The sequence below is a fragment of the Haliaeetus leucocephalus genome, unplaced genomic scaffold, assembly GCF_000737465.1.
Source record: "Haliaeetus leucocephalus isolate CR32 unplaced genomic scaffold, Haliaeetus_leucocephalus-4.0 Scaffold362, whole genome shotgun sequence".
NCBI lineage: Eukaryota > Metazoa > Chordata > Aves > Accipitriformes > Accipitridae > Haliaeetus > Haliaeetus leucocephalus.
In genome coordinates this window covers 9,552,626-9,574,830 of record NW_010972798.1, presented here as the reverse complement: position 1 = coordinate 9,574,830, position 22,205 = coordinate 9,552,626, and the positions used below count along the sequence as shown (strand labels likewise).

The 22,205-nt window shown below is 46.1% G+C and overlaps 1 protein-coding gene across 1 annotated transcript in view; it reads right to left on the bottom strand.

Annotated features, from left to right (window-relative positions):
- CCDC50 (coiled-coil domain containing 50) overlaps positions 1–22,205 on the bottom strand; it is a 40,978-nt gene that overhangs the window by 3,150 nt on the left and 15,623 nt on the right. The window contains exons 2-10 of the mRNA XM_010573077.1: positions 20,513–20,575; positions 19,053–19,182; positions 14,088–14,178; positions 10,923–11,040; positions 3,678–3,784; positions 3,045–3,089; positions 2,398–2,502; positions 1,366–1,445; positions 239–336 (exon numbers count right to left, since the gene is read on the bottom strand). Of these exons, the coding sequence (XP_010571379.1) occupies positions 239–336; positions 1,366–1,445; positions 2,398–2,502; positions 3,045–3,089; positions 3,678–3,784; positions 10,923–11,040; positions 14,088–14,178; positions 19,053–19,182; positions 20,513–20,575 (837 nt within the window). The remainder of the gene's footprint in view (positions 1–238; positions 337–1,365; positions 1,446–2,397; positions 2,503–3,044; positions 3,090–3,677; positions 3,785–10,922; positions 11,041–14,087; positions 14,179–19,052; positions 19,183–20,512; positions 20,576–22,205) is intronic.

Below are 22,205 nucleotides of genomic sequence, written 5' to 3'. Positions count from 1 at the left end.
GAGCAGTTTGACAAACTCAAGGCAAACAAATTCCGCTTTTCAGTCTCCCAGCCTGCAACGTGCTCAGCAAGTACAACTCGAACACTTGACTAGCATCACCTGCCTGCTGGGGCAATTAATATCCATTCCTTCTCTCTATTAGCATCCTCCTTTGAAACATCCTGTCCTTCAGGCTGGTTATTTGAGGAAAACAGCCCACAATAACCCAAGTGCTGGGCAACCATAGGTTTGATCCTACCTTTAGGAGAGTGCTCAGGTTTGGGGACGTGACGCAAGGGGCTGGGCTGGCTTGTGTAATATCGAGCATGTTCAAAGTCATCAAGGAGAGGCTGTGACCTGCCAACACAGGGGGGCAGGGAAAAAAAAAAGGCATTGGGAGAAAACCTGAAAAGCAGAACAGCATGGCAAAAGCAGTATCTCAGCTACCTGGTCTGTCCCTGTCAGTTTGATGCAAACTGTGTCTGGCCCAGACTTTCCACCAGCAGACAGCCCACTACTGTTTCTGTGGTGAGAAATGCACAGTATTCACTACACTTCTCATGGACCGCTTTCAATTAATAATGGTTTCAAGTTGTCAAGCATCAAAGAATTTCCGTTATGAAGTTTGATGCAAGCCTCTCTCAAAAGGAAAGCGCAACATTTCGAAGTGTTTAATGCTTGCTCAGTTTTAACCCCAGAGTATTTTAGCAAGATCTCTCTCAGTCTCCACCTGCACACCTTGTTTGTTGTTTCTTTTGCAATTCAACAAGAATTTCTAGGCTTGTATCAGGATTGGAAATCAAAGCCACCAGGGTCACTTCCAGGGTTCAGTCTCTCATCAGGAGCACCAGGCCAGGGTACCGAGTGATTCAGAAGGGCTACAGCACGTTCCCATCAGCCCTGGGATGAGGTACCCCAAAACACAACATACTTGCTTGCAGTGGGGTGTCCACACACAGCAGCGGGAACAGTGTAGAGGGCTTAACTGGGGAGCAGGGACCCGAGGCAGGAGCTGTGCAAATGCGTCGTGATTACTTCTTCCCGCCCGGGGATGCCAGTTGGTTTCACGTCCCCAGAAGCTCTTTAACCCTCTCAATGTTTCTCTGCCATTTAACAGATGTCACTGCACAAGCTCATCAATCTCTGTCAGTGCCAGGCAGGGAGACCAATAGGGACAAATGACACGAGCACAGCAAGTGACGCGTGTCACTGAACACCTCATGAGCTCTGTGCCCTCCACCTCTTTTCAGTGCTAAAACCTCTGCTCTCTACCAAGCCCCTTGTGGGTAGGTGTGGCTGGTCGCCCCACAACCCCTCCCTAGAACTCAGCTTCTGAGCAGCTTTCCGACTTCATTTCCCCATTTTCACCAGCCAGTTCAAGCTTACCTTGAAGACCTGTTGCCTTTGTGTCGCTGAGTTTCAGGCCCTTCTGTTGACCTTGAGCGCGTGGACTCGCTTGCATCTTGCTGATGGGAAGAAAGGAAAGCAGCTCATCTGCGTGCCTTGCAAGGCACCAGCCAGTGCCTTGAGGCCGCCACAGCTCCATGCAGTCCTTTCGTGCTCAGTTTATACATACAACTAACTTCAGCCAAACACGTGCAAATGACAGTATCAGGACTAGTTTCCAGTAAATGAAACTCAGCCTTGCTGAGCCAAACTCAATTTCTGCTCTAAATATGAGACACCGCTGAGGGACCCGTCCCAAAGCTGGGGTCAAATGCAGTCAGTGTGTAATGACTGTGCACATGGCTGGGCTAAGCACAAGGGATCAGCTGCACACAGCTGTGCTCCTGCAACCACTCAAACACAGCGAGGAGGCTGAAAACGTCAGAGCTACCTCCAGCTGGCCCCAAGATTAACACAACACTCCCTTTAGCACCTTACCAGTGCAGACCATGAAATCTGTTTCCTATCACCTTCCACATCAGCTAACCAAACCTCTGTAGTACTACTCATACAAAAACCTAGGCTTGAGTCACTCAATACTTTCATTATAGAGCCAATTTTATTATGAAGCAGAGTGACAACTGGAGCAGCTGCCTTGTCCTTGTACCTGCGGTGCACAAACAGAACCAACTACTGCTTTTATTGCTACAGTCAGGATTTCAGCAGAGGCAAGGTGCTGCACCAGGAGGACTGACAGTGCTTGAGGGAGGCCACAAGGTACTGTGACATCCAGCGCCAACCTCCAAGGGCACAGCCCAAGGCTTACCCTGCCTGAGGCTGAAGCCAAAGAGCATCTAACTAAGGAGGTGGCTCCAAAAGGCTTGGGAAGCAGCTAAATAACAGCAACAAGACCCTTTGGATGCAAGAGTCCACTTCATTCCTTTTCCTCCCACCACACACCACCACTGCCCTCTGGAAATAGGAACAACATTACAGCACTTCATCTGTGGCATCTCCTGAAGCTTGACATACCTTCCAGTCTTGATCATGCCTCCTCTTTTCAAAGGAAGACTTTTCTCTCTCCTTCTCTTTCTTGAAAGCCTTTTTCTCCTCAGCCATCAAGAGTCGAGCAATTTCCTAGAAGGGAAAATACCGAGAGTACGTCAGATGGTTTTACTGCTCTTGTGGGTTTGAGTGTCTTTCCTATCAACAGCTGCTGAATGGGAAGGGTGCAAAGCCAGGATTTCACCCATCCGTGATCAGAAATCAAGTGACAGAGCAGAATTAAGACTGACTACATGCAGCATGCCCAGAGGATCCCTGATTTGCCAGAACTGTGTTTGCAGAGCCTTTCTGCCCTTCATTCCTTTTCCTTCGGGGCGGGGTGGTGGGGTGTCATGTCGCAGCATCTCTGGTAGGCTCTCCCTTGGGGCTCAGTTACAAGAGATGCTCCTGCACAGCCACAAACTTCCTTCCTCTGCCATGGTCGCAACAGGCAGCACAACGCCCTGCTTGGCCAGTGTGAGCATACACATGAAAAACAGCTAGGAGCAAATGTCACCGTAGCCCTGAGCTTCCTCTCCAAGGAGGGAAACAAACTAGAGGGTCAGAGGAGACAAGTGGGGTTTAGAAGTTTCCGCGAGTAAAGGAATGCCGCAAACATTTGACTTCTTGCTCACTTCATCTTGGGCTACTTGAGCTGCCTTCTGATCTGCCTCGTTAGCCTGGGGGCAGAAAAAAAAAAAAAGAAACGGTAGGAAAAAGCAGAGACAAAAGAGTAACACCTCTGAATTATTCATACCCATTAACCTACTGGGCAGGGCAAGTAGGTGCCCATACAAATACACTACCACCCTCTCCGAATATACTTAGCTACCTCAATACTTGCCCCAGAACCCAACACCAAACTGTCATTTCAGCTTTTCAGATGAGTTTTGTCCTTTTCTATCTGCCAGGCCACACCACAACACATGGTCCACCCTGCTGCCCTCTCTCTCAAAGATGGGCACTGGCCTCTCTCACTTCTGGACTGACCACACTGACTACAGGCCATCTTTACCTGTCTGGAAATGTTCATTTAATATCACTCAGTCATTTAATTTTTAGGTGTCAGAAAATAGGGCTCTACTGGCTGGATACCAGCTGTCACTCCATATGTGTGTGTATGGGAGACAAAGGTAATTACCAGAATGAGCAGTAGCGAGACCTTAGGTCTTAAAGTCACTATCATATATAAAAGGTTTACAGATTCAAGTTGTCATCACTGGGTACCTTAGTTCCTTTGAGTTGACTAATGCATCCTCTCTACTTACCAGGAGCTCTTCCTCCTGCAGCTTCCGAGCAATCTCTGCATCAGACAACTCCTGTTCCCTTTGGGGTGTATCATACATGGCTTGCTGCGCCCCCCTCAACTTAGTGCCTACAGAATTGTGAGAGAAAACAATCAACTCGACCATTTTCCAAATGCTTTGGTAAGCAAATCCCCACCATCTCCTCACCCGCCTGCAAAAGCCCCACTCAAGGGAACCAGAGACCATAACAGCATACCTGCCAGACAGCTGGTTTGAGAGTACCTTTAGCTGAGGCACAGCACACACCTTAGGAAGGTTTCTCTATGCATATAGAAATATCTAATACACCATGACTTAAATGACAAATGCAACCACATGGCAGAAGAGACCATGCCCCTTGAAGCTGTCTTTGCTGACACAGCGATGCTAGCAAAGGAATCGTTATTTTTCACACTCTGCATTGATACAGATACACTGGCAAAACTGGGCAGCAGAGAGCAGCCCAACATCTGTTATGAGCACAGCAGAGTCTGTGAACACACCGCTGGAGCAGCACAGGCTGCAAAAGTTGCCTGAGACAGGCTCACATGAGGTTTCAGACAATTTCTTCCTTGGGCTGACCCAAGAATTTTACAAATCACGGTGAGAAAACAGCCAAGTAAACATTTTCGAAGTTCATACAGGGTTCAGCTCTTGCTTTGACTACAGAGTTTTATTTGTTTGTTTATTTTAAAGTTAAACCATCTCCAAGTGATTTAAAATGCTGCATTTTGAGAGCCTCTCCAGACTATTTGCACCAGGCCATCAAAGGAGTCTCATTGTATCCTTATTACAAAATGCATGACTTCACTCACATACAACAAATGCCTTCTCCTTCCATCTGCAGTCTGAACTGTATTGTTCAGACATCTCAGACATGTAAATGCACCTTCTGCTTTATGTCCGAAGTATACAAACACTCCAGATGTCTCTCTTCCACCTCAAACCCAGAAAGTTTCACTCAAAACTTTCATGCCTCCAGCTACACCATTTACACATTTATTATAAACGCCTGTTACATGTTACTGGGCCACCTACCAGTTTCCTTCCCATCTCGTAAGACCAAGGGAAAAAACATGAAGTAAGCAACTGACCTTGAAAAGTTTTCTGTGCATCTACCAACAAACTACCATCGTACTCCACCAAGCATCCTGAAGACTTCAAACTGCAGAGGGCCACACACCTCATGCATCAGCCCAGAATAAAACCATGGAATAGGAAACCACCTCTTCTACAGGTATTAGAAGAGCCATGGAGGGTTTTCTGCTTTTTGTTTTGTTTGAATCAACTGATCAATGACCTTAAGCAATTAACACCCCTCTTACAAGCCATCTTAGCACAAGAAGAAAACTTCAGCTCTGGCACGTTATGGTTAAGCGTATGACCTGGCCTTTCCCAGCACACTTTGATCAATCCAAGCTGTGAAGAGCTGCAATCTCTGGCCACCACCAAAACTCTGGCAAAAAGCACCAGCTTGGTCAGAGTTAAATTATTCAGAATGCTTCCAAGGTCAAGGTAAACACAGTTTTACCATGCTGGAATGAACAACAGCGTGGCTGACAGGGTCCTGTACAGCATTACCTCTACAAAGAATAAAAGTAAGTTTCCAGGAATTGTTTGCTGGCCAGCCCAAAACTGAGCTTTCTTCACACACTGATCAGTGCCAGGCTTCACTTGCTCAGAAGACAACAATAAACGTTACTTCCACATCACTTCTGCCCACACTCAGGGGAGCACAGAGCCCACCATGACCATGGCCCACAGGAAAAGGATGTGAGCTTCTGGCTATTTTGACTCAAGATGATGGGATACTGAGTCACTCGGATCCACATTGTATCAGGCCAAATCATGACCTACTAATTATATATAAAGACCTGATTAAAACCTTCCACTTCCCCAAAGAAAACGTTTGCATGATGAAGACAAAGAATAATTCTCTCAGCATCTCCAGAGTCAGACACACATTATCATCCCCACCTTATCCATGTGAAAACCAGTTAGATGGCTTAAAGCACAAGTTTCCCACGCTGTGACAGACACAGATCCAAGTCTCTAAACTCCTGCTTTCACTAAGAGACAGGTCGCCCCCACCCTCAGTGTGGTTTTAAAAGCAGAAAGATGGATCTGGATCTTTAAAGCCCACTGGTTCCCAAGTATTACTGAACAACAAGAACTACACAGATACGCATTTCCCAGAAAAATCCACTTGTACAGAATTTGACAAGAACCCCATCTTACAAATGCGGCCCAGTCGGACACATAGTGCCACTACTGAACTTTGCCCAAAGTGAATTGATTATGTTGCCAGGAGGGTTTTCAGTAAGAAGTGAATGAAATTGCTGGCTTGTTAGTACTTAAGCAAACTGTCCTCACTTACAGCCCTGCATCCCAAATCAACAGAGTAAGAGTGTAATTGTAACATTTGGGGTGGATTTTTTTTTTTTCCCTCCTGTGCAAGGAGACCACAGCACAATACATATCACAAAAACAAAAGCTGGTTGTTGGCTGGTTGTTTTGGGTTTTTTTTAGCGCTGTTGTTTTTTTCTCAAACACAGGATACCAAGGGCACCATTTCCAACAATACCATCTTACTCATCCTCTCTGATGCCACGGAACATGTCAGGAAATAAACAGAGGAAGAACATCAACGGATAAGAAGAATCTCACTAAATAAGGGAGAAACCTGGGCAGGATTCACTGTGTAAACACTGCAGGTAGATATTGGAGATAACCATCTTCAAAGGAAACAACATGTATTTTAGACACCAGGATGGGGTGTGCAAAGGTCCATCCCCACACGTATGTAACACCTTCCCCATCACTTGGTTACCTGAGTCTCGCTGGCAGTCTCCAACCTTCCCCTGGGTCACACTGTGGGGAGAGGGGGAACGTCTCCTGTGTCCTGCCCTTTTGCAGTCTCTCTCCTCACCCCTCCTACGATCATCTCTAGATTCGGCATCACGGAGCTGCTCGTCACGCACCACCCTGTGCGACGAGTGGCCCTGATGACGAGATTTGTGTTTTTGAGGACGCACCAGCTGGCTGCCGCCCTGACGCCAGGTCTCCTGCTCAGCCTCCAGTTCCATCTGAAGAAGGGGAAGGTGCTTTTCTCTGTCTTGCCTCGTCGGCTTTCTGCTGCGCCATGCCTCGTCTGCGAGCCCATGCTCCGACTCCAGGTCAAGACTGAGAGGTCTCCAAGCCTTCTCCCCGCCAGCCGCTCTCCTCTCCCGCAGCTCCCAGCTATTGCTGTAGTCGCAGGCACCGCGCTCGGCCTCTCTTTCCAGGTCTAGGCTGGGATGTCTCCCGGACCTTCCCTGGCTGGCTGATTTCCACTCCTGCCGATGGCCGTTGCCAGCCTCGCTCGGCCGAGGAGAGCTCCGACGATCCTCCGAGGTGGAACGCCCGCGTTCGGGGGCACCGCGGGACAAAGGCAAGGGGGCTTCTCGGTGGTCTCTCCGCTGGCGCGTGTGCCTGTCACCGCCGTGTGCCCTGCGAGGCTCAGAACCCTGCTCTCGGGGGTCACCCCAGGGGTGCTCTGAGCAACAGGGGGACAAACAACGAGCAGGTTAGTGGGGGGGGGGGGTTAATGGGGGTTCAGCAAGGCCAGACTCGCAGCACGCGGGTGAGGGAGCTTGATGCAAGGAGAAGCTGGAAATGCAGGCAAAGCACGACAGGGGCAGAAAGAAGAATAACAGGGATATAACGCTTGCAGGATATAATGGGGGGGACAGAGTGAAAGGGCAGCCTGGCTAGCAGCAGGGCACCACGGGAGGCAATGGGGTTGGAGCGAAAAGCACAGGTCCAGCCCAAAAGCGTGTCCAAGCACCTCCTAAGACAAGCAACTGTGGAGGTGAAGGACTTTTAATGATGCCATTGGGGCTGAAAAAACAGCCAGCAGAGCAGCTCATCTCCCGGTGACACGTCACTGCAGCAGGATACTGAACCCACCAGAGAGAGGCTTGCAATGGAAGGCACAAGGTGCAGGCGAGGCTGGGAGGCAAGGTGGGGCCGGGGGGAGCGTAAAGCCAGGAGGGGCCAAGCAGAGGGTCAGGTTGGATCCTGGTTTAGGAGCACCAGTGCCTTGCCCTGGTTTCAGGCACAAAGTCTTTCATCAGAAAAAACAGGGGGAAAAGCCCACATAAAGCAGAAGAGAAAGAGACAAGTGGGATGGGTTTTTTTGTTTGGTTGGTTGGTTTTTTTTTTTAAAGCAAGAACAAGATGATTGATAGCTGCAGCATCCAAATATCTTCCACCACAGACTGTCACATAATCTCTTGCAGCAGACCCAGAAGTTTCAGGGCCCACACTTATTCATTGCCTAAATAAAAGTTTAGGTTCTGAGTGCAGAGAGGGCTACAGAAATTTAAGGGCAGGATAAAACTTCACAAAACCCAGGCTCCTGACCTCAGCAATGTAGCTGGAAAAGCCGCTTACTCAGCAGCTTGGCAAGGTTGTTTCCTCCGTGATTTCCAGAAAGCAGGTGGAAATTTTCTTTGCTTTTAGTTTCAGTAATAAACCTGACACAGCTATGAGGCTGCAACAGTCTGCCTGTATACAATCTGCTGATCAATTTATTTTCCAATCAACCTATTTGCTAAGAAAAATCATTGCACTGAGTGAACTATTATCTCTCTACAGCAGCTTTTCAGAATGAAGGTGTACTTCTGAAGAAAAAAAAAAAGATTGCCTTGAAGCAGAGGTTGATTTGAAAGAGAACTACACACTACACGCCCCCCCCAGAAAACAACCCAAAACCCAGCAGAATATGACTTTCCTTCTCCACTGCTGAGAGGTTTTTTTTATAGCATCTAAAAATATTTAAAATAGATTTCACTGCACATGAACTGCATTCAGTTTTAATAAATAGTTCTGCTTTCCTTACAATCACCTAGATTTCAGGGAGAAAAAATAAAAAAAACAGCAAACCACACACCAAAACTGAATGTTCCCTTTAAGTCATTCTATTCAGAAAAAACTTTTTCAGAGCCAGCAAAAATACAGCCTACAGAAAATCCACCTTGAAAACAAATCTGTGTGACTTTTATCCAGAAGAGGTATATTTTTAAAAATCCAAGAACTCAGAGTAACCACAGCAGTTCCTGTTAACTGGTTGGTTTTTCTGCTTAGTTTTAGATCATTCACATGATTTACAGAAAACAAATATCCAATAAAGCAATCTAAGTGACTTACTGAACAACACAGACCAGAGCCTGAAAGCAAGAATCAGTTTTTGAACAATACTAACAAGGGTCTAAGAATTAATTCAATTTTGTCATTAAGGAAAGCTCGATAAATACACCAGCAGAGAGCAGGAGATCATGGAAGAGCAAAGCGTGGCCACGCTGGGAAAGGATTGCTGCAGGTAACGCAACGATGCCAGACAGCCCAAGGAGATTTGCTTTTGGGGTATCTCAGGGTGATTAACTCCTCAGCAGGTGCTGGTTCCTGCAGCGCCTTCCACAGGGGCCGTATAAACACTCTTTAGGTCCTGGTGTTACTCGCTCAAGCAGCGAGTGACTGAGCGAATACAGAAATGTTTTTCATGGCACAGACACTTCTGGGAGAAACTCTTGCCTTTTTTTTCATGTTTATTTTTCCACTTTTTAAGAGCTCAGATTGCTTTGGAGCAATAGCCCTAATCCACATTCCTCCTGGATGTGTATAAATTTTTATTCAGTCTCAAGACAAACTAAAACCCAAACAAGGGCGCTTTTTTTGTTGTTGTCGTTGAAGTTCACAAGTAATGAGGACAAAACAAAGCGAGGATGCTGAAGCCTCATGAAATGGTGCCCAGGTATTTAAGAGCTTCCAGATCAACGGACTACATGATCCAGGCATCAAAATCTGCTCCAGTCCTTTCTAGTTTTTAAGGAGCGTGAATCAAGAGCAGCACTACTATGAACAGTCAGGCAAAACACCTTCTACCTTACCTCCGAGACTACACATAATTGCAGGAAGAAAAATTAGACCCACAAGATATCCTGCTCTCCAAATCCACACCACAGTCTCAGTTCAGAGAGTCACACGCTTTTGTCAGCTGATTTCTGTCATAAAAATCCATCCTGTCGTACAATCTGTGCATGGCAACGCTATTACCTATTTGTATTTTTTCAGGGACTTGTCCCATTTAATTCTGAAAAACTGAAGTGTGGGTTGGCCATAATAGTCCAAGATCAAAGTCGTTCCCAGCTCTGTACACATAGCAAGACTTGCGGTCATGAAGTTTCCACTTGGTTACTGTTTTGTGCTTTGTGTTTTCTTGGCCATTCTTGAACTTCCTTCCCAATTGAAACTAAAATACTTTGTATAAGTTCAAATAAAAGACATTTAAGACCACCAATGTCATTGATGTTAAAATGAGAAATAAGAGGTTTGATCTTCATCTTCACAATCTGTTAAACAAAAGGAGCCTGTGTCTTCCCCACAACATTTTTTTTTGGAAGAAAGAACACAAGAACCACCACCAGTGCACAGCAAAGCCATCCCCATATTGCTCCATAATGAAACACACCCTGATTCTCTCCTCCCAATTTAAAGAAGGTCTGTATTCAATCACAAAAGCCGACCAAGCAAAAGCAATACAGCGCTGTGGGTCGTATCTTTTCCACAACATACAGTCCCAGATGATAATCACAGCAGAGACATTCTGCAGACATGACCTTGTTATTCAGTAAGTCATTCAAAGCGGTTGTGCTAATTTTAATGCTTCGATACATACCTGCAAGGAGTTATTTTTGAAAGGCTGTTCCACGCATCATTTATTCCTTTATGCACGTAGCCATACGAGCATTGCAGATGAACACACAGAACTGTTACTCTTCAAATGCAAGCGTGGAATTGTGTCTGCATTTCTCCCCTGCACACTTGCGGTGTTACGCAGAAGTAACTGTCTTATCAGTACCATCAGCTACTGTCTTTTTCCACAAGCCCTTTTAAAACACGCATGCATGGGTGTGCTTGCACATTCACACACCACACACCCTATCCCTGTCCTTTAGGCCATATTCTAAGACATGAAAAGTTACAAAATTGTCTTCTCCACTTTTTTTTTTTTTTAATATTTCCTGATTCTAGAATGAAGTCTGATCCTGACCCTGGAAACTGATGCAATGCTACAGTGCCAAATGCAGGAATGTAGGATAAGGGAAATCTCCTAAATGCAGTTGCCAGATCACCTGGTTCACTTATACTGCCATGATCTTGATCCTTTATCTGGCAGAAACATACCTCCATTTTCCGCATAATAGCTATCTTCATAGACTGCATGTCCCTGGGATTCTGAGTAGTGCTTCTTGCGCTTTTTTTCTTCCTGCAGTTCTTTCTGTTGTAGGAGACGGGCAATGTCCTGAAGAGATGGAATAAAACAGACATTACCTTTCCCCCTTAAAAAAATATCTCCAGATTCTTTTATTCAAATTCTTTATTCCATTATAAAAATCTGATAGTTTAACTTTTCAGACATGGCAACAACAGGGTTACTCTCAAATTCAACCCCTGGGCTGGACAGGGCTTCCAAATTAGTGGTTGATAGAAGGCACCACCTCAGCAACCAGCATCCAACCTCACCCAGGCCCACAGCTAAGCTTCCAGCCCCATAGCAGACTCGCAGGTTCCTGTTCCACCTGCACACAAGCCTGCAAAGCCCTTACGGCCAAAGCGTGGCAGAAGGGGCTGCGTGTGCAACCTCAGGCTTTCAGCAAGGATTTGGAAGTCACACAAGCGCGCACTCACTCACACAAGTAGGCTGGACCTCACCCTGGACTCCACCAGGGAAAGAAAAACAGGCAAAAAGACTTGTCTCCAGCTGAAGGCACTTCTGACTGGAAGGAGTTCCCAGAGCAAGTCATGAACTCACTTCATACTAGGTGTAATTTACAGGGACTGCAAGATGCCAGGCAGGGAAATGCATCAATTTGACAGACAGAGGCTGAAGGAAAAGAAAATCGAAAGGGACATTAGGAAAAGAGTACTAGGCACAAGGCAGGAGCGCTGCGGGGACTGCAGCTGTTTATCTTCTGTCGCAGTTTTGGTAGATATGCCATCAAAGAGAATAGCGCTCCATTTTCCTAATTGGTTTTCCTTCGAGATGACTAATGGATCAACAAGGCCTAGCAACAGCAAACAGCTCCCTGGGGCTTGCTCATTTGGGGCCCAGAAGCTTGCGAGTCAGAGGAGCTAGTCTGAAGCTAGGAAGAGAAGCTGGAAGATACCAGCAGGGCATGCTAGCCCTTTGGATGCTATTCATTTAAGCCTCCCTAATCCTCAGGACCTTTACAGAGCCATGCGTGTAAAGTGTACGTTGCAGGCAGGAAAGGCATCACTGAAATGCAAACAAAGAGCCAACACCCTCCAGAGCAAAGCCAGCACTGGAGGACCTTGGATGGGTGTTCAAGTACAAACTATTATTTCAGGATTCAGATCGGATCTGCTCAGTAACCAGCTCTGTGGAGGACCTGGGGATGCCACAGGCTCTTCACCAAAAAAAAATTTTAAAAAAAAATTAATTCCTTCCCCTGACAAGGTTAACCTCTTCTAGCAAGCACAGTAAGTCTATAAATATATGGGCTTAAGCACATTATCTCCAGGACTGAGACAGCTCAGGACTTGCAAATCCACACAAACCATTTCTTACAAACTGGACTTGTAAGCAGGTAGGCTTAGCGCTTCATTTAAAAACCCTGCACTCCACACTGGATCTGCCTCACGCAGAGCACTGGCATAAAACATCTAGCCACTGCTGATACCAGAGAACTATCACATACGCTGGGCAGCTACCACACCCTCATGTGTGACAAATACAAGACTGGCTCGGCACGTGGCCAGTACCAGCGTAATACAGCATATCCTGCGGGGTATGTGCATAGATGCTGTGCCGAGGGTTACAGCAGGGGCTCTGATGTTTGTCCCTCTGCCAGCTGACAACCCTCTGGGGCACTGGCAGCCTCACTCACATTGCTCAGGCTCTGCCTCAGCACAGGAGCCCACCCAAAAGAAATAATGCTGGGGGCACCCTGGAGGGGAAGCAGGATCAATTCAAGCTCTCCAGAAGTCCTGTTGCAAGGATGGGCAGTAGTGCCAGACCCTGGTACCCAGCTGCAGCCTAACTCCAGCTATTCAGCCACCCTTGGAAACTTCCCATGTACCAGCAGGAAGAGAAAGAATGTTTATGACATTCTCCTCATGGCTTTGAGTCACATTCATTTGAACATTGCTCCCAACAGCACAAGATGGTCAGCACGCTGGTTTGACAGATTGCAGGGACCTGTTGTCAAACTGCTGACATCCCAGCAACTCTCTACATAGAACAGGAAGGAACGGTGCAATTCCCACAGACAACATGAGTACTATTGCATCCCCTTCGCCTTCCCGATAAAAATGAGACAGATGGTCACATTTATAGCACAAATCCTTTAGCCAGAGTGTTCCTCCTACCCTCCCACCTCGTTGCCACAAGCTCCTCTTGGAAGCCCTTCCACGCCTGCCTGGGCAGCCTTTCAGTACTTGCTCGGACTTAATGGTGTAAGAAGGAAATGAGGTCTTGCACAAGCAAACTGATGCCTTCAGGTTAGGACAGATTCTTATTTCAGTCTGTTCCAGGAAACACAGCCTTGTGTTCAAGCTCTTCCTACAGAGAAAATGCCAACAGGTGCATCTTGAGCATCTTAACCTTACTCAGACTTCTCAGGAAACTATCTGTAATCAAAAAATGGGGCCACGCTCCAGGCTCACCCAGGTGTTCCTCCACTCTGTCGCTTTCTCGAATATCCAGTCCCACAGGCTGACACAATAAAGTGATCAACAAGTCAAACCCTTTGAATACCATGGGCAAACCACACTGCCCACTCTGAAGCAACAGCAGCAGAGCAATATTCTGAAATCGCAGAAGGAATCTGCTAGCAAGAACAGAGTGTTCAGGCTGTGAAAGACTAAATTGAAAATGAAGGAAGGTAATGGAGAAGCCAGACATGGACGGCTGGGCTGAGGGTCCTGCTGAAGTCTTTGCACCTAAGGCCAAGAAATCATGAGCCAGGACTCTCCCAAAAGTTGTACCTGTCTTCTTGCATTTGAGAAACCAAGCAGATCTCAAACTGCGTAAGCAATTAAACTTTCCTACACCAGGGCAATGAACACCTCAACAAGACCCATCTATTACTTGCCCTCTTCGTTAGCAAAGCCATTGGCATCAACAACCCTTGTGACCCTTGAGCATGAGGACTATGACTGTATCTTATTCCTGTAACAGGACTCCCTGAAATCTCTCTGCATATCGAGATCTGCGAGGACCAGGACTGACACCATGCAAGCCAACTCCTGTGGCTAATGACAGAGAAATTCCTGCACTGAAAGGGCTGCTGCAAATAGCCCTGCCGTGCCTGTAACTTTAAAGGTTACCTCGTCTTTTTCCTCTTGCCTGCGGCGCTGCTCCGCTTCAAATACCAGCTTCACTTGGATTTCCTGAGCGATTTCACAGTCCTGTCGTTCTCTAGAAGGCAAGGAGACAAGGATTATAGGCAGCTAAAGTCACAGGCATCAATCAGCCTGGAGAAAGGGATAAAAGAGCTAAAAGAACCATCTGATTTACACAGAAGAATTATTACTCAGTATTAGTGCAGAGCCTATGAAATCTCACCAGGGACCAGGACTCCCTGTACTTACTGCTGGCCAAATTTAGAAAATAGGTCCCAAAACATTCACAATCAGAGCATAAAGCAAGAGAAAACAGATTTATAGGCAGTTTGCTAAGAAAGGAGGTAGGTACCATAGGATAGGGCAGGCCAAGGCAGCCCATACGAGTCTCTGCAAACACTCTAATCCTGCTGAGGAGTTTTTGTACGCATGGTGCCAAAGGAGGGGTTTAGGGGTCACGTTAATGCAGACATTTCTGGGAAGTGGTTTTCACCTGAAAGCCAAGAAGGAGAAAGTGCAGAAAAGCTGATAGCAAAATGCAGTACGTAGGCCAAGCAGACGCTGGAGGTGGCAGTTCAGTAATGAATGAGAAATGCCACTGAGGTGGGACGAGACACAAAAGCAGAACCGGTGCCAAGAGGCAAGAGAGCAATGTGCGTCAAAACAAGGGGCGAGGGAGCAATCATCTATTGCGGATGCAGGAGCAACACAATATTGCAGTAACTGGAGACAGAAAAAGAGATACTGGAGTAATTCAGACATGGAACAGAGTTTCGTCTGTGCGGATAGACGGGGAAGGCCATATTGCAGGGATGTCATACAGAAAGCATCGGCAAGAATTGTGCCATACTCAGCTGCAGGCTCTGATGCCCAGCAAACAGGCTGGAATGATGGCCAGGGGTATCTTAGGGCAAGCCAGAAAAGGGCTGGGGGATTTGAGAAGAAAGATTAAGAGCTCTCTCTTTCAGCACTGTTGAAATTGAGCCAAAGAGTAGGTCTAAAGAGGTCAGAAAAAAATCAATCGAAGCTATCTCTGCAACTGAGACTACTGAAAGGCAAGGCATAGGAGGAGATAAGAATGGGAACAGCAACAGGCAGATCTTGCTTTATTAGAAAACAAACTTTTGAAGAATATGCTGGCAACGATCAGACGGGTGATGGGAGGACTACCAAGAACACGTTATGGAAGTCAAGCAAGTATTTCAAGAGAAGCAGCTATTGTCAACGTTGGGCCATGTGGGCTGCAACAACTAGCTTTAGACTTGAGCAACGATCAGGGCACAAGCGACCTAGCAAACTTGGAGGCAAAGGACAGGAAGGAAGTCTAGGATGTGAGCGGAAGAAATTAAAATAGTAAGTGTAGACTTTCAGTAGCAAAGCAGACAGAAGTGGCATGGCTGGAGCAGTCAGTAATACCACAGAGCCTGCTTTTATAGAAAGTGAAGAATGAGAGAAGCAGAAAGAGTGGATATGTGGCTTAGGGTGGGAGGAAGGACACTGCAACAAGAAGAGGGTTTAGAGGACAAGCACCACCAGAAACAACTAATCTGTCTTTTCTGGAAGGAGAAGGAACATGCAGCAAGAGGAAAAAGAAGCTTCTTTATTTCTGGCAACTGCTCCTTGGAAGCAGACCTGCAATTGAGTACTGCATGTTATTTATATCCCCTTTCCCATGCACATATGAACCCCAAGTCAATTCCCAGACCACCACACTCGCAAACACTTGTGCATATCCATAAACTGACCCACATCTAAAGACACCCTGGAAGACACTCACTAATTTCAGTGTTTGCAGGGCTGGAGTTATCAATAGGTCAAACCTCTTCAGACATCAGTTTCTTTCATCCAGGTAATAAAACCTGGCATTCTGTGTGTGTGTGCCTGTGTGCGTTTCACTTGACTCCAGGGAGAGACCTGTTCAAAGGCACACAAGCTCACACAGCAGCAAATCTAGTTCTTGAACCTGCCATGTAAAAAGGGACCTTGGCAAACCTGGCACCCAGCAGGGAATCACAGTCCCCAGCAAAACAATAGCTGAATATGCAAATCATGGGGAGCAGGCTGTCAGTGGGCCTAAGATAGTGGATCCCTTATGACCCCAGACTCAGAGGACACGAATCCAGGTAGAAAGTAAGTTAGAAAGGTCAGACATATCAAGGCATTGCACGTCTCCAGTTCCCCTGGCACCTGTGAACAGAGCTAAGGTGCCAAGTTCATCAGCACCAACTGACTTGCTAAATGCTTAAAATACATCTTATTGCAGACAAACAAGAGACAGAAACAGCTAATCGTCTTTCAAAGCCAAGGCAACAAGGTCATTGCCTCTCCATTTGCAGCAAAGAACACTAGAAAGAATGCAAAAGCAGAAGCATTTTCTTGTTCCTGATGACACGCATCTTGGAATACACCGTATCAATCTCTAAGAAGCACTGAACAGCAACAGAGGATTAGATTCGGGGTTTTATTGCTCAGTGGTAATTAAATACTGAGACTTGATTAGTTAATCAACATAAGGTAGTGTTTCAACTTGACTGAGCATAAGAAAATAGGCTGAAGAACTTTGACAGCTCTTTTGGTCCTTCAGTTTCATTAGTGTGAGTTCAAGTGCCCATCAGTCCCCAGAAATCAGCCAGAGCAACATAAATGTCACCATCCCTGAACATCACACCTATGTGTCCTCCATTCCTGGGCAGCCAGGAGTGTTAAGAGAGTCAGGGAATCTCTACATCAGTTTAGCAAAAAGGGGGGGGGGACGGGAGGGGGACAAAAAGTCGGTGTGATCAGAAAGCTCCCATTCATGTTGGCTGTAGAAACTAATTGTTGCCAGATGAGGAGGAGGGGAAAAAAAAAAAAAGAAAAAGGTTTAAGGGAACCATTCAAAGGAACTGTTCACATTAGTGTAACAGAACCATCACAGCACTGGGAGCAAAATGAGGAAACAGCGTATTTTCACGGTATTTCCAACAGTTACTTTAGCAACCTTGCTAGTATGCTTGGCAGTGTGCAGGCTGCTCAGCTAGATGTGAGAGATGCTTTTAAAGAAGCATGAAAATAAGGTTTGATGCTCCCTCGAATTCTTAAAAGGAGAAGAAAAGTTATTTCTATTCTCTCATTTATCTTCACAAAGTCTGTCTGAGAGAATCTAGGATTTGAAAGACAGAAGAAAGCCCATAAATGTGAAGAGCTTTTTTATGTTCCCTGTTTCTAAAGTCCACCCAGTTCTGCCCCTTTACTCCTCCCATCACCTTGCAGTGTCAAACTGTCCTAGATGATACAGAAAGCAATGGCAGCGAGGATCATTTTGTTGCCAGAACACACTGATCTTGCACAAGGAGACAGTGGGAACGTACAAAGAATTAAGGAAGAAAAATATCCAATTACAAAAGGATGCCTCCAACTTTTTTACCATTCTTGCAGAAGAGCTCATGCTCTCAGGAGCAGAACTGCTGCTGACACAACACTTTGCATCGGTTCTGCCTGTAACTTGGCTCACAAAGTTCATAAATCCCATTTTACAGAGTCCTACAACAAGAAAATTGTTTGCAGTTCCCAGCAAGTAACAAGAAGGAATCCTCTCTGCCATACAAAATTAATTTTTATGTTGTCATTTACATGCTCACATCTCTAATTGGTAATGAAGACAAAACTATTGAAAGAAAGCCCAGACTTGAGCAGTAACACATGTATCCACCCAGTGCTGCCTGAGTATGCTGGGAACATTGAAAACAGTGGCTGATTTGTCACGCCCCAGCTTCAAATCTTTTACGAACAGCTCCTTTGAAGCTAGTCCTGCATCTCACACATCTGCAATACAGAGCTCTCCTACTCCATGGCTGTCTCTGCCAGATGAGCCACCCAGGGCCTGTGATCCCACCACCAACTGCACCTGGGGGGTGGCATCACAGAGCGCGACACAGGCCAGGAGGCAGCACAGCCGCCCAGATGTATTCCTGCCTTGCAGACCCCGCATTTGGGGGGAGCCCCGTCCTGCTGCCTCTCCTCATCGGGATCGGAGTGAGCCCAGTCACACGACCCATTTGTTACATCTCACATATTGCAAGAGGCTAAAGGGGGGGGGGACGGGACAAAAATAAACAAACAAAAAACAACACACCACCAAAAAATGAAAGCATCAGTGTCAACTCTGCATTGGAAAGTACCTCTTGCTTTATATATATGTTTTTGAAATATAACATGGCCCAGCACTGCCATGTTATATTCCTACACCAGCTCCACAGCCTAAGAGCCATGGCACACAGAAACCCAAATCACAGGCCACAGCGTTAGATCTGGAGTGTATCACTCAAACAGCCTCCCACAGCTGCTGCAGAAGTCAGTGACTGCAAGAAAAGGCCTGTCCCCCAACAACCATCTCCACCAATTGACCGTGGGGCAGCAGCTCCTCTTCCCAGGTCGCTTCACGCTGGAGTACCTGCAAGCGCAAGCGGGGGCTTTGAACCGTTCAGTGCAACAGTACACGAAAAAGCATTGTGCCCAGCTCCTCAAAAGCACTCATCCAGCACAATACAAACATGTGAATATCTGCAATTTCCACAGGAGAGAGAATTCACTGTAACACTGTGTATTTCTGTGGTGTGGTTTCTTCCTTCTCAGGCTTTAGCCAGGGACAAGGTCAATGCAAGTGGCCAAGTTACCCCACTTTGTCAACAGGCAGCAGAACAGGAAGGCTCCTTCCCACGGTCAGGCAACAGAATCTAAGCCAGGATGGGCCCCAGGACCACCTACTCCAACCCTGTCCTCATTACTCTGCGTCAGAGCCTAATATCAATACTTTTACTGCAATGGATAGCCAAAGGAAAAGGGAAACAAAAGCAAAAGGCTTATCAACCTGAATCCCATGTACTGTCAATCAACTCAAATCAAAGCAGCTGATTTCAGTGCTCTGACCCACATGGGACTAGTATTTCAAGAGCTCCATCCCAAACTCACAAGTCTTTTCGGTGTTTCTGGATTTGAGCACGTGCTTTCAGATCCTCCTCTTCTTGCAGTTGCTTGGCCACCTGCAAATCATGTTGCACCAGACGATTACGCTGAACATTTGTTGCCAAGTGATGCTCAACTGGAAATAAACACAGACAAGAACCCCCAAATCAGCCTGCAGAACTTCAGGGTGTGAACAAGAAAAAACAAGTGGGAGGGAGATTCCAGGCCAGAAATGAAGACAGTTCTTGGTAGGGAAACATCTTTAAAGGTGGGGAAGTCCTGAACTGAAATTACACTAGCAGCTTGAGATTGTCTCGTTTCAGCACTGAAGAGGACTGTATATGTTTGTCTGTTACCAAAACAAGATCTGCATATCTTGATCACATCCAGGTTCATGGGGAATGCTTTTCAGGCTTTGAATTTCATTTTCTGGCCATGGGAAGTTACCCTAGATGAATAAAGTGGGTCTGGAAGGGACCACCAGAGACCAGTGAGGATGAGCTGAACCTAAGCCACTTTGATGGATGCTTCCCTAATTTGTTCTCAAGAACCTCTAGAGAAGGAAACTCATCTCGCTCTCAACATATCAGTTCCAGAATCTCACTACCTTTATATTTAGCAACAGAGCAACTGTGTACTACAGTAAGTCCGTTACCATACATGGATACTGCCTGCAAGAAAAGATGGCTACGTGAGCTGCAGCTGAGCCATCTTTAATTCAGTGGTCTCAGGTTCCAGCTGCAAGGGCACAACTTCAGCACAAGTTGCATGCTTGGCAGAGTAGCTGGAATGGTATTAGCACCTAGTACTGGTAGATACCAATGGTCCTGGCACCCAGCAAAGCAGATTAGAGAAGCCAACACACCTGAAACTGCAATGCAAAAATACACAAAGTAACAGACAAACATGTTAAAAAAAATTAAAAGAAAAAAATAATCACCAGTTACTTTGAAGTTTCTGGCTCTACTTTTTTTTCCTCTTTTTTTAAACCCTTGTGGTGTACAGCTGTCCTCCCTCAAAATGTCTTAAAATGAAGCCGCCTTTCAAAAGGCAGGCACTAGCGATTCTGAAATAAGTAAACAGACAGACCTCTTCTGGTTGCACCTCAGGTCAGCCTATAAAACTTGAAACTTCAAAAATTGCTAGTCATTTCTAAAAAACTTGCACAGCAACAAAACCTCAAATGCGCTCCTACATGCAATTTTATTATAAATGGCATAAACTCAACTCTAAAGGAGAGCACAAAATTGAAACACGAAATGCAACTATCTCTAGGGTACAATGTGAGCTGGGGCAGAATGCGGAGTAGTGTTACAGGACAGTGAAGACAGTAATAATAATCTGTATTCCATTAAAAAGAATAGAAATAAAATAAAAGCAGGGAGGATTTTTCTTAGCAAAACCAAAGCCAGGTATCTGTTGGGACAAATTTGCTTCAGTTTGTTCCAAAGATCATTGCTACTTACTCTCTTGCTCCTGCAAGTTATGGGCCAAGGTATGATCTTCCAGAACAGCGAAGTCTCGACACACTGGACAGGGAAACAAAGCCAAGAGAATCAGCATCAGGAGCAAAAAAAACCCCAAAACCAAAACCAACATCAAAAGAGCTATGGGGGTCAGGGGAGCATACACACACAAGACTTCTGACACACTTTCTACCAGCCAAGGTCTGGACTTGTGGTCTTTTTCCCCCCTCCTACACTTGTGGCTATTTTTGCACACACTTGCTTCTTTGTCCCTGTTTGCATAAAAAGCCTTCTCCACTCTCCCTTCCATTTCCGCTTCTTTAGTTTACAACCAGAACTGCCCACGCCACCAGTGGATCAGACCTTGTGTACAAAACCCTGTATTCTACCCACATTTATACCAATGCCCACGCTGACTGTGTTCAGCTAAAACCAAGGGCGAGTGTTTGTGCTTACTATGACTCTTTGCCAGGTTAAAGGGTCCGAGAATAGTATTTTCTCCGCACAAAGGCACATGCACACTGTCACCTCTGCGGAGCTCAGCAGACTGAGCTCCGTGGCTCTCACTGCAAGGCATTTCTACCAGCTCAGGCATCATTTTACAATTGTCTCTTGTAAGCTTCATTGACTTTTTCAAGTGCAGATGCTGGATTTGCACCTAGAACCCAGATACGGGATCAACCACAGCGTTACTGGCAGCGATAAGCACAGCCTCTTAAGAGGAGGCTTAAAATGACCCAGAGACAATCTAAATGGGAAGGGCGCAAGCTCCCTTTGGCACCAGTCTGAAAGCCGCATTTTTGCCAATGCCTATCACTTTCACACTTGAACTTTCAAAGGAATGCTCTACCCACACTGTAGAAAAACACCAGTGTTTATTTTTAACTTGCTATGATAGGCAGCGGGGCAGCAAAACACAAGCCACATACATATTGGGACAGGGACACACACACAGCATCTGCTTCAGCCTTTTGGTGGTAGGTACGCATCAGCTTCTTGGTGAACCAAGGACAAACTGTGACCTGTGCCCCCAAACTGCAGGATGGGGTCCTACTCTGCACATCTGCCATAACGTTGGGTTCCTGTCTGCTTCAAGGGGAGTTTAAGGCAGGGGCGCTGAAAAATTTACACTGGAGAGGTCTGTCGCTTGTTTTTCCCCCTCAATGTGACAAGCTAAGCAGCTTAACAGGACCTGAAAGGCAGATATCTCCCATTTGAAACACACGGCACAAAGCAGAGAACTACAAAGTGCTTCCGAAGCTGCAGAAGGAGGTACAAACTGCTGCCGCTGTGCTCCACAGGCAAAACCTCTGGAAAAGACCAAGGTTTCTCTTTAGCAGAGCACAGCGACAGCCTAGAAGAGAAAGTGAAAGTAACCCCCAGAACACACCAAAACTACAAGGGGAATTTATGAGGAACCTGTTTATGAAAGGGTTCAGAGTCAGATAAGATAAAACATTTCCATCACTGCAAAGGGTAGAAAATACAAGGAAACAAGCAGGTAGCCACATCTTCCTGAGCCACAGTCTCACAAGCCTTCCCTCTTCTTGCATTGACTCACATGCTCTGCTAGAGAAGCATTCAGATGTTTGTCTGCACCCAAGTATCTTCACAAAATATCTAGAAGAGTTTCAAGTTGTGTGTACTATGAGGTCAGATAAATACTTTATCCTTTATCATATTCAACAGAATT